This window comes from Polistes canadensis, unplaced genomic scaffold, assembly GCF_001313835.1.
Source record: "Polistes canadensis isolate GaletaPanama2010 unplaced genomic scaffold, ASM131383v1 scaffold_53, whole genome shotgun sequence".
NCBI classification, from domain to species: Eukaryota; Metazoa; Arthropoda; class Insecta; order Hymenoptera; family Vespidae; genus Polistes; species Polistes canadensis.
Genome location: NW_014569600.1, coordinates 1 through 13,163, shown reverse-complemented (window position 1 = coordinate 13,163; position 13,163 = coordinate 1). Strand labels below are relative to the sequence as shown.

Genomic DNA, 13,163 nt, shown 5'->3' with positions numbered 1-13,163 from the left:
GAATAATCGAACACTCGTGTTTACGATGTAACCATAGTGACAATATTGTAGTATAAGTAAATGAAGAAGTATATTTATTTGTAGTAATAGGAAAAATTAAGTTGTTTTTTTTTCCAAGAATATATATTATTATACATATATAATATTATTATATATGAATTATAAAATAAATATATTACGTATTTGTTTACAATAAAATATATTACATTTAGTTTCAATAATACTTTATATTACAATTTTTGTTCTTATCTTATCTTATTCAAAAATTAAATATTCGTATACGATCAAAACATATACAAATATTATTACTTAAAACTAATATAAATATCTGTAATATTTTTAAAAATATAGTCATGATTTCATTATTTGGTACGTAATAAAAATAATACTCCATGGTATCTAGTCTTTTTCATTTGATAAAGTAGAATCTTTTGTTTCATCTGTGACATAACTCCTGGAATATCTCAAATGAGTTCGTCTATAAATTTTACCTAGCGTAAAAATATTATGTTTGCAATTAATAAATTTGTGTAAATATTCTTTTTTTTATTATATATTATTTACCTGCATTAGTAATCTTAGCAAAAAGAAATTGTTTATCTCGTGCATGTAACATGAGCATATCTTGTAAAATGATCAACATTTCCTTATTTGCTTGTGCTTTAGCTCTAAGCCAGTAGACTCCAACACTGTAATATAAAAGAAATCATCTAAGAAATAATTTACAAAAGTAAATTTATAAATAAAATAATTATACCTCATTGCAATTAATATTGCTGCTCCAATTGAGGGTCTTGAAAGTTCACTTATCAGTACCCAAAAACCACTATCTCTTTTTAGTTCAAGAACACCATCAACTACATACTCCCAAGTATAATTGTGTCCTTTAAAAGGCCCACATTCATAAGTTCGTACATTTGTGATAATATATCCTATCATAATTAATATACTAATTATACCAATGAATGAAAGTGCTAAAAAGAGAGTATGGGTTTGTGCTGCTCTCCAAGGTCTTGAAGGTGGCTCACAATAATTTAATAAGCTATGCTTTTTTGCATAGAATGTTAATATCATTTTTATAATGATTATCAAAGACAACAATGGGCTAAAATAGCAACCTAGCCAGAAAAGCATTTGATTATAAATAAGATTTAATGTACTATGGGCAATATCAAATTTTGTTCTTCCAACTCCTTTCCAAACTGTTACATATATAACAGAGCGCACTGTTTCAATCATATATAAAATAAAAATTGAGATAATAAAATCTATAAATATAAGTCGATATATTTCTTTTCCCAATTCTGTTTGCCAACATCCATCTGTGCTATGTATTAGCCAAAAAGCAAGAAGGGTGCTGATTATCACTGCAGCTAATGCATGAATTCTAATCACAGTTACATACACTTCAACGCGTTTACTGTTATATCTTTCCACTTTTGCCTGGAACAAAAAACAATATTATTTAACTTTCTCTACTTATAATTAATTTTTTAAAATTATTAAATTAATATTGCTAAAAGTATAATTCTATACTCACTAAGAAAGAGATAATTATTGAGAATATATTCATAATAATTGTAATAACCACAGGTACAATCATTACTGATGCATTTGATTTATCCATTTCATGTTTAGTTAATAATACCCATAGTACTGCACTAGTTCCACATATCATACAAAAAGTTATTATAGAAATAATTATACGTACAAATATAACATACAATTTCATAAAACGATTTTGTTGTGAATGCTTTTTTGTTTCAGCTAAAAGTTCTTTTAACTCTCTACAAATAGATGTAGATTGTAAATTTGCTGCTTTTGTAGAGGATATAGCAAAATCCCATCCACAAAATACTTTGTTACAATATAAATACTGTACTTTCTCACGAATTTCAATATAGCGTTTCCTATAAGATAATACTACCCTGTAACAAATAATGTAATTATATAAAAAAAAATAAATTAAATAGACAAAATATTGTATGTATGTATAAAAACTGATATTCACAATCGCCATAAGAAATAATACTTACTTAACAGAAAGTATAATAAACGTACATATATAAGCACAAAGTAATGTAATAAAATAAGCAGAAGGAATACTGTATGTACTGGTAAATATTTTTTCTACTGTATAATTACTATAAAATCCATAGTACATTATTGTATTTTCGAAAAATCCCTGTAATATATACAAATAATATTTTGATTATTAATAATGAGAAACTACTTTTTTTTTATTAATTAATAATAGATCAATAATCTTACACTGCCTGTTACAAAATCCAAAGCATTAAAAGATGAAGGTAAATATACTTGATCCAAAGATTGTGGAAGAACAATAAACATAATGCTATAAATATAAGAAACTTATATACAATTTAAAAAAAAATATAACTATTAAATGAACAAAATATAAATATATATGAAAAATACCTCATGAGAGCAAACATAATATTTAAAAGAATTAGCCATCTTAAAAACTTGAAATAAACAGCTACTCCGCTTCCAAACTGACCTTCTATTGATTTTATTGTATGGTACCAAAGTTCCATAGTCTGCCCAATATCTTGAATTATCATATGCACCTATATATATATATATATATATATATAAATTTATAAAAACAATTTGTTTTACAATTAAGAAATAAACTTCTCAATGCATGCCTATCTAAGTAATTATTATATAATAGTGTAAAACCTTTCGAAAAGCAAAACTGATTTTATATTTGAGCCTTTTCCAATAACCAATAGATATCTTCTTTGATCTCTGTTGCACTGTTGTGTGTAATTTAGACTTTACTAATCTTCTTATAGTTAAACACTGCGGCATAGATTTTAAAATATCCATTCTAAGTTGTTCGGCAGTCAAATCATCTTGCATGAGTCGATTGCTGCATTGCAAACGAGTTGCAATAGTTTCCGCATGGTCCTGAAATGATATTTGTGTGTTTCTTCTTATATGACAAGTTGCATATGGAATTACAGAATCCAAATCCGTCAGGATGTCATTTTCATTAGGAAGTGCTATAATCATATAATTATTTTAATTAGAATGATACAGTTCTCTCGTACGGTTTGTTCTAGTTTATTGTTATTATATATATTTCTTTACATGACAATCCTGATGATCTTTGTTGCACACTATCCTGTTCATCATTCTCCTGTTCATCTAAACAGGCGTCTAACTCCATAATACTCATCATTAGAATATCATCATTATTTACATTTGAATCTATACTGTTTAATTCATGTGCTAAAACAATTAGGCATATTTTTTAATTAATTAAAGTTATTGATAATTTTCAGGAAATGTATTTTTTATTTGTGAAAACTTACATTCTGCCATTTTAATAATAAATTTGTCTAACAAGTCTTCTTTAAAGATATTGATATTGGTTATGGTCTTAAGATAAGTGTCAGATAAGAGCTTTATCCATTGTGATACATACGCGGAATGAATCATTTCAGGGGCGAATAATGATATTTTATACGCAATCAAAGTTTAACCTTTAGTAATATTTTTAGTTTTCACGTCGTATCTATATATTATACATTTTTTAATTGTAGACCTCCCATATGTTAATTTTATTTTACTTATTAGGGTTATTTTTATATTTTTACCTATATATTGTCCAAAAATAAGTTTCTTTCTTTAAAATATAGATTTTCGAAAATAATACATTTTTTTATTAACAAACATTTCATATCTTTTTGTTTAATCATAAATTTCTAACGTCAAAATTATTTTATTTTATATGTAACTATCAAATTAAATTTCGATAACTCGTTTGATACTTATTATTGATTAAATTTTTGCGTATTATACATAACATTATAATATATACTATTGTAATTTTCATTTTTTTTTTTCACAAAATACAGCTTTCGTCTACAAAAAAATATTATTTTTTTCCAAATATATATATATAATTACTACATATTTTCTTGATAAAATTAATGAGTTAACTTTTTTTAATGTATCAGAAATATTATTTTGAGATTAATTTATCTAAATTTTTTGTATCAAACGCACTTTCAGAAAAGGATTGATTAGAACATGTAGAAATGAAAAATATTTAATTAATTACATTTTTACTTCAGCAAATGTTATTTTTATAGGACATCAGAAAAAATAACAACAAATAATAAACTTTAATTTTATTATTATTATTATAATTATCAAGGACTTATTCTTATATTAAATAAAAAATAACTTTTATATGTATATATATATATATATACTTCATATATCTTTGCATTGTTACATTTGTTGATAATTCTATCAATAAAAAGATATATGATTCTTATGACAATTTATAATTTGATCATCAAGCAGTATTATACCAACATGTTCTCTAATATTAGTGCATTAATATCATACTAGTTGATGAAAGATCAGTATCAACTATGTTGTAATAAAATCGATTTTTGTATGTTATGTAAATAGTGTACAATAAGTTTATATTGATTTAATATTAACACATAGCTGTCAGTCAGGATGCTGCTTGCTTTTTCTCCCTTTCTTTTTCTCAGTGATCTTATAGAAAACCTATACATTTATATAAATCATAGAATAATGAACAGTAATATTAATAAAAGTAATTGTTAATATTTACCTTGTTTTGTAAGTACAATAAAGTATCACTTCACCACATATTATAGTCTACATCATCTTGTTCGAAAGTTACAAAAAATCCAACTAAAGTCAAGTAAACAATAACATTTCCTGCTAAAGTTAAATAGCAAGCACCTGGTTGTATCTGCAAGAATAAATTTCAAAATATGAAACTGGTAAAAAGAAAACAATGAAAGAAAAACAATCATAAAAACTTACGACTGGATTTCCATCAGGTGCTCGTGCCAATACAATAGGAAGAGCAAAGGATGATACAACAAATCCTATTGTAATAAATATGGCCAACTCTAAACACGGATTACTACTACTTGGTGAATCTTCTGAATAACGGCGTGCAATTATTGTTGGAATTGGTGCTAGTACATAGAATAAGACTACAAAAAATGGCCACCATACTCTAAAATTAAAAAAAAACATGTTTATAATAAATATTATTGCATGTATAAAAAATATAGTATTAAATGATATAAAAAACATACTCATATTGTGGTAATGCACAACCAAGGATAACTAATGTCATGCCAATAGAGCCCGAGAATGCAAGAAGAACCAATCTGCAATATATTTTATTTCAAGTAATCAATAACAAAAAGAAAGTATTTTCATGTTCATAAAAAAAGGCACTTACGCTGTTGAATGGTAATGGGCAGCAGATTACATAATATGAAACAGAAAATAATACAATTTTATATAAATATTAAACTGATATGTCTATAATATATATATTTGAATATATACTTTCTATGATATATTAAAATATGACTATACTATTGTCTCGATATATGATTATACTATTGTCTCGTTTTATATACATATATATTTGTGTAGATAAGGAAATAGTATTATTCTGCTAATAAGCTAATTAGCTTGTAAATAGCTAGAATGATATAAAATGTATATTCAATATTTCTGACTTTAAACCAAAACAAAGTTATGAGTTACAGAAATGTCGAGACAAAGCTTTCTCTCCTCACTTTTTAATATCATGTTGAAAACGACGAAGTTGACTACAATAATGACGAATTAAATAGCATAAATCTGATACACTTTCGATTTACATTGAAATAACAGATCAACAGATAAATAATGAAGTTTAAAGCTAGAGCTTAAGTGTGTATATACAAATATTTGACAGTGACAATTAAAGTAAAAAGGTTATGTTTCGATATTTCATTTTGTGTTTCACAGTTTTTAAAGAAACTTCCTCCCATTGATGCCATTTCTTCGAAATTTCACTAGGTGAAAAATCGCATATCAGACGATCAAGAACATGCCGAATAACCTTTTATTCCGGCCATTGCAGATCAATTTGATAAGTGTGTATATTTATCGAACTCTCACTTCATACATGTATACATATAACTATATGACGTAATTTATTTAAAGTCTAACACACTGGGTTGATAGAAAATTTCAAGTTTAATGTAAATGAATTTGGCTTAAGTTCGAATATATCTTTTCATTGATCGAAAAGAAAATTATAATAAAGATATTATTTCATGAAAATAATTTGCAAAAAGTTATGCAAGTATATTTTTTATATAATGATGACACACAATATTCTAAGTTTCCATAAGTGGATAGATATATTTCTATACGTTTCTATACGTGTATAGATATATGTTTGCCTAAAGATTTCTATTCAACGAATCAAATACGAACATTTAGCATTTTGTAGTTATGAAAAGTCATAGAATGTAATCGATCATTTATCTTAATCATATATTTCAAAATGATCTATTCGTGTAACAATAAATTATTAAAATAAATCAACATTTCATTCGCGTAGTAGATTTAAATAGAAATTTATAACAAAATGCATCCAATGATTTTTTTAAAGTTAAATAAAGATTTTCAATTAGAGATAGTAGAAATAATACTTGTAAATAATTAATTGGAGGATTAAGTAAGCGCGAATAGCATTAACCAATCATCAATATTGAACAACAAATAAGACAAGCTAGCTATGCGCACGCGCCTTAATTCGCGAATTTGATATTAGGGCGCTCAAGCAAGCCATGACAGTTTCGAATGTGGGGTGATCATTGGACTGGGTGATACTGTTGCCGAGTAGCAATTTCTAAAGATCGAATTGTGACCGTTGAGTATACATTTTTCTTTCGTTAAATCAAGCGTACAATGGGTGATACAAAAGGGTAAGTTAAATTATAATTATATAGGATCTGTTTCATTACCTAGGATTATTTTCGTCATTTTTATCGGTGTTTTCTTCGTTTAAGTATAAGACACGTAGGTGATTGTGTGTCTGTCGGTCTCAATTTTACGTTGTCATCATGTCGTCGTAAGGCTATATTTTCAGATATACAGATATTTTCTTTTTTCATGACTGCTAGATTCCACCTGAACAAAAATCGATCTTTTTTTTTTTAATCTATTTCATGTCAGTATTATTATTTTATATGATGCAAATGCTTCTTATCATTGGAGCGATCATGGCAGAATGGTGGCAACTAAACGTGACAAAGGGTTTTTTTTTTTATAAAAGTCAATCAAATCTAAGAATTATTTGATGTATAAAATTTAATATTTCATTTAAATTGCGTTTTTATAAGAACGAAATAAACTATTTTCATGAAAAAATAGGATGTTTGAGATTATCTCTTTTTTTTTTTTTTTTAATGATAATGCGATCTATATAGATTTTAATCGTATACATCAAATATTGTAACGTTATATATTAAATTAATTAATGTTGAGTAATAAAATAAAATAATTTATAATTTATGATTTATACAATGTACATATATTTCATTATTTATCATTAGCTACTATTGTTATGACTCACTCATTCTTATTCAAACCATACAACTTCAAATTTTAAATTAATCGTGAAAAGTTGGTTCATCAAATAATAATAATAATAATAATAATAATAATAATAATAATAATAATAATAATAATAATATTTAACTATTATTACTCTATTATGTATTAATAATATATCTTATTATTTTTATAGAGAAGACTTGGCGACAGCAATCCTTCGTAAGAAGGATAAGCCCAATAGATTAATTGTAGATGAAGCAACTGCAGATGATAATTCTGTAGTTGCCCTTTCCCAAGCAAAAATGGATGAATTACTATTGTTTCGTGGGGATACTGTACTATTAAGAGGAAAAAGACGCAAAGAAACAGTTTGCATTGTTCTTTCAGATGATACTTGCCCAGATGAAAAGATTCGTATGAATCGTGTGGTCAGAAATAATTTACGTGTTCGTTTAAGTGATGTTGTATCTGTTCATGCTTGTCCTGAAGTAAAATATGGTAAACGAATTCATATATTACCAATGGATGATACTGTAGATGGACTTGCAGGGTAAATTAGTTTATATAAATTATATATAATTTGATGAAACTATTAAAAATTATAATTGCTTACTATTTTATTCAATAATAATCATTGTTTTTAGAAACTTATTTGAAGTTTATTTGAAACCATACTTTTTGGAAGCATATCGTCCACTTCATAAGGATGATAATTTTATTGTTCGTGGTGGTATGCGAGCAGTCGAATTTAAAGTAGTTGAAACTGATCCGGGTCCATTCTGTATAGTTGCACCAGATACTGTAATTCACTGTGAAGGAGATCCTATAAAAAGAGAGGTTAATATCAGATTAATAATTTTTTTTGTTAATATCAATTTTTGTAATATCAAAATATTACATTTATATATAATTGTTTTTATAGGAGGAAGAAGAAGCGATTAATGCTGTAGGTTATGATGACATAGGTGGTGTGCGTAAACAATTGGCGCAAATCAAAGAAATGGTAGAATTACCGTTACGACATCCATCTCTGTTTAAAGCTATTGGAGTAAAGCCTCCACGTGGAATTTTGCTTTATGGTCCACCTGGTACTGGTAAAACACTTATTGCACGTGCAGTTGCAAATGAAACTGGAGCTTTCTTCTTCCTTATAAATGGTATGTGTATTTAAAAAAAAAAAGTTTTTAAATGTTTTGATTTAAAATTTAATTAAAATATTAAACATCAAGGAATATTAATATTTTATGTCATTAGGTCCTGAGATTATGAGTAAACTTGCTGGTGAATCGGAAAGTAACTTGAGAAAGGCATTTGAAGAAGCAGAGAAAAATTCTCCAGCGATTATCTTTATTGATGAGCTAGATGCAATAGCTCCTAAAAGAGAGAAGGTTTTTATTAATTGATTAGTATTTTTATTTTATTAGTAAAATACGTAATACACCACCTTCTGTATATTTTATATAGACCCATGGTGAGGTTGAGAGACGTATAGTCTCCCAGCTATTAACTTTGATGGATGGTATGAAGCAAAGCTCACACGTCATTGTAATGGCAGCTACAAATAGACCAAACAGTATTGATGGAGCTCTTCGTCGATTTGGGCGTTTTGATAGAGAAATCGATATTGGTATACCAGACGCAACAGGACGTTTGGAAATTCTAAGAATTCATACAAAAAATATGAAACTCGCAGATGATGTAGACTTAGAAGAGGTAAATATAGAATCATCATCGAGTATGATGTAAGAAGAATATAGATACATTTGTTTTAATTAAATGTATATTTAAAAAAAAATAATAATTTCTTACAATATTTTAGATCGCTGCAGAATCTCATGGACATGTTGGTGCTGATTTAGCTTCATTATGTTCTGAAGCTGCTTTACAACAAATTCGTGAAAAAATGGATCTCATTGACTTAGAAGATGACCATATTGACGCAGAAGTATTATCATCTCTTGCCGTTACTATGGAAAACTTTAAGGTAATAAACCTAAGTTTCCTTTAATATAAATATCGTTTATTCGTTTTAATTTTATTATTAATTTTTTATTTTAGTATGCAATGAGTAAAAGCAGTCCCAGTGCATTACGTGAAACAATTGTCGAAGTACCAACTGTTACATGGGATGACATTGGAGGTTTACAAAACGTCAAAATGGAATTGCAAGAATTGATACAGGTAAGATAATACTAATACATTTTTGATAACGAAGTATGGTATATATATATAAACGAATATAAAATAATTTTTATTAATATAACATTTTGTGATTCATAGTACCCAGTTGAGCATCCTGATAAGTTTTTGAAATTTGGTATGCAACCTTCAAGGGGAGTATTATTCTATGGACCTCCAGGTTGTGGTAAAACTTTGTTAGCCAAAGCAATTGCCAATGAATGTCAGGCAAATTTCATTTCAGTCAAAGGTCCAGAATTATTAACTATGTGGTTTGGTGAATCAGAAGCTAATGTTAGAGATGTTTTTGATAAAGTAAGTTCAACTTAAGTAATATATACATATAGAGAAAATATAATGCAAATAATCATTGATTTATTATTTAAAGGCAAGATCAGCTGCACCTTGTGTATTATTTTTTGATGAACTTGATTCTATTGCAAAATCTCGTGGAGGTACAGTTGGTGACGCCGGTGGAGCAGCTGATCGTGTGATAAACCAAATTTTAACTGAAATGGATGGAATGGGAGCAAAGAAAAATGTTTTCATTATTGGAGCAACTAATCGTCCTGATATTATTGATCCAGCTATTCTACGACCTGGTAGATTAGATCAACTCATTTATATACCATTACCAGATGAGAAGTCTCGTGAAGCAATATTCAAGGCCAATTTACGAAAATCACCTGTTGCTAAAGTAAGTATTGATAATTTATATAATATAATCATAATTTGTATATTTTTGTATTAGATTAATAGGAATAAAAATATTCTAGGACGTAGAATTGAGTTATATAGCCAAAGTAACTCATGGCTTCTCCGGAGCAGATTTAACAGAAATTTGTCAACGTGCGTGTAAACTTGCCATTAGACAATGTATTGAAACTGAAATTAGTCGAGAGAAAGATCGCGCGAATAATCCATCTGCATCAATGGATGTAAGTTTTATATTTAACTAGTACATATATATATTGTTTTTTTTAAATATTGATTATAAATTCTTACTCGTTTAATATTCATAGATGGAGGAAGATGATCCTGTGCCAGAAATTACTAGAGCACATTTTGAAGAAGCGATGAGGTTTGCAAGACGTTCTGTTTCTGATAACGACATTCGAAAATATGAAATGTTTGCACAAACACTTCAACAATCTCGAGGATTTGGAACGAATTTCAGGTATGTTTTTATAATAATAAATAATATTTGAAAAAGTCTTGTATATACTAGTTTTAAAATTATATAAATGTAGATATATATTGAATAATAATCTATTATGTGTACACGTACTCTCAAAATATTTTTTGGTTTTGTACTTTTACGTATCATATTCAGATACATCAATTTGCAGCAATGGCCAGATATATTGTTTTTCGTATTATATATTGGCTAAAAATATTAATTATAAATTGATATTTTTTATTTTTTAATTAAATTATATAAAGACACATATATATGTAATTAGTTATCTAAATATACAGATAGTATAAGAAATATTGTAAGCAGAAAAAAATTTGAACTGTAATATAAATACGTAATTTATATGTCTTTATGAATATTGAATGAATAATACTTAATTTATGATTATAGATTTCCACAAAATGCCGCTGGTGGTAGTCAAGATACAGCACAAGGTGATCAAACCTTCCAGGATGATGGAGATGATGATCTTTATAGCTAAGTCTTCATTTCTTTCCATCTCAGTGCAGTGAGCATACGACAAAAGGGCCTGTCTGTTGCTATACATTTTGCACAGAAGTGATTCAATGAAATTTAAATAACTCAAAACTAAATAAAATAATTGAATGACTGACATTTTTTATGCAAAGTGTACGATTATATGTGTGTAGACAGGGTCTGTACCTTGATTTATATAAAATAAGAATTACTTTAATGTCGTATCTTAATTTTCAATTATTTACCAATATATAATTAAAATGTTTAGATATGATTTAGTCATATGGTATACAATTCTATAATATTATATTTCATGAATAAACTTCGAATAAAGAACAATAATAAAAGAAACTACTTAATTAATATACAAGTGTCACATTCAAGTAACATGGTATTCAAATTGCACAATCAGAGCATGATTACCATTAATATTTTTAAATCATGTATGGCGAATGCACGGACTACACGAACTGCCCTTATAAATATTTCATCCATTTTGCGTAATAAATGTACGCATACAAATTTCGCATGGTTTATAACTTTCTATATAATTATATAAGTGATGATCTATGTTCATGGAAAGAATATACAGTAGAATTGATTATATTTAACTATTCAAAGATAGACCCTTTTGCTGCATAATCACTGTATCCTCCAAATACGTTTTGTTATACTCACTCGAAGGATATAGTATCATAAAAGTTTATGCTATGTCAATGAAATTGTTGTAACTGGTGGTTATATTAATGAATTTACGAATGTCTTTCAGTAGTAAATTTATCTATAAATTTCAAAAGAATTTTCTGTCCTTTTTATAGTAAAATGGATAGTCTTTATTATCTTCATTTTGTTATATTAAATATCTTTAAATTATTAAGTGATATATTAATAATTTGCATCAAAATATAACAGAGTGGACCACGAAAATGTATCCAGAGTCCGTAGTATACTTAGTATAAATACAGAAACCAAATGCGTACTTGCGTTTGGCTTCTTTTATGTGTACGTTATTCCGCAAAGAAAAGAATATCTCAATTATACATGCAAATGGAGGCGGATTATTTTTTCATGGCCTACTCTGTATAATCACGTATATACTTTACAATCTGAGGTCCACAATAAACCGATACACTCTTTTGTTCTAATATATTAAAAGCATAATATGTATAAAAATATTTATTTAGATATGTTTTTATGGGGAACTTTCTTATTATATAAATACTGATATATAAAAAAAATTGTTAAAATTAAAACAAAAATATTTTTTATCATGAAAGTTATGATTTTTCCATTATTAAATATCACTAGTATTAATTTTTGCATATGTTCCTAGCAAAGAATATAAAAAGTATTTTCAAACAGTTAATGATAACTTTTTATCTTTAACTGAAAAACATCCAGCCTGAGTATAATTGGTAGTTAAGAGTAAAAATATATTTTGATTATTTCTATGCGATGAAATCAATTGTATGTGTGTGTGTAGATGGCATTTTAAATATATTATTTAAGAACATTTTTTTTCATTAGACAAACTTTTACTAATCAATTTTTCAGAATTTTTTTCAGCTTAAGTATAGCATTAATATTTATCGATCTATAACTCTGGACCAGTGGTTCCCAAAGTATGCCTACAATATAAAATTATCCGCGATTTTGAATTCATAGAGATAATTTACATTTTTACAAAAAATATAAATAACTTTTAATGATGAAATTTMACAGGGAACTTGGACATGAAAGAAGTAGAACTATGTTTGATTTAGTTGGACGTTTCGTCYYTTTATTGGGACTTCTTCAGCAACTAGAAATTTTATTTTATTATTATTTCTTATATTACGACATACATGAGGCTCATACAATAAATAATTTTTTACATGTT

The 13,163-nt window shown here is 26.9% G+C and overlaps 3 protein-coding genes across 4 annotated transcripts; 1 reads left to right on the top strand and 2 right to left on the bottom strand.

Moving 5' to 3' along the window:
• Window positions 1-182: 182 nt before the first annotated feature.
• LOC106785632 (transmembrane channel-like protein 7) lies at window positions 183-3,554 on the bottom strand. 2 transcript variants are annotated; one of them, XM_014746260.1, is made up of 10 exons: window positions 3,345-3,554; window positions 3,121-3,261; window positions 2,707-3,032; window positions 2,440-2,591; window positions 2,272-2,356; window positions 2,037-2,185; window positions 1,541-1,928; window positions 758-1,443; window positions 565-689; window positions 183-491 (listed from the first exon to the last, which is right to left on the bottom strand). In XM_014746260.1, exons 1-10 carry the CDS (start codon window positions 3,469-3,471, stop codon window positions 400-402), a joined length of 2,271 nt encoding a protein of 756 aa, XP_014601746.1. In that variant the 5' UTR covers window positions 3,472-3,554; the 3' UTR covers window positions 183-399. The 2 variants fall into 2 exon arrangements, with proteins under 2 accessions (XP_014601746.1, XP_014601747.1); XM_014746261.1 differs by having other exon boundaries at window positions 2,272-2,276; window positions 2,522-2,591; window positions 3,345-3,547.
• A 681-nt stretch (window positions 3,555-4,235) lies between these two features.
• LOC106785576 (leptin receptor gene-related protein) lies at window positions 4,236-5,698 on the bottom strand (the record flags this gene model as incomplete). The annotated part of the gene is made up of 5 exons (XM_014746183.1): window positions 4,236-4,557; window positions 4,625-4,768; window positions 4,843-5,041; window positions 5,124-5,198; window positions 5,619-5,698. Coding segments are annotated over 4 exons (468 nt in total), but the record flags the coding sequence as incomplete, so codon positions are not given.
• Window positions 5,699-6,654: 956 nt separating this feature from the next.
• On the top strand, window positions 6,655-12,080 carry LOC106785620 (transitional endoplasmic reticulum ATPase TER94). The gene is made up of 13 exons (XM_014746247.1): window positions 6,655-6,800; window positions 7,625-7,981; window positions 8,076-8,268; window positions 8,354-8,588; window positions 8,686-8,819; window positions 8,896-9,144; window positions 9,251-9,415; window positions 9,490-9,612; window positions 9,712-9,924; window positions 9,998-10,306; window positions 10,386-10,547; window positions 10,632-10,786; window positions 11,198-12,080. The coding sequence occupies exons 1-13, from the start codon at window positions 6,784-6,786 to the stop codon at window positions 11,286-11,288; spliced, it is 2,403 nt and encodes an 800-aa protein (XP_014601733.1). The 5' UTR covers window positions 6,655-6,783; the 3' UTR covers window positions 11,289-12,080.
• The last annotated feature ends 1,083 nt before the right edge of the window (window positions 12,081-13,163 follow it).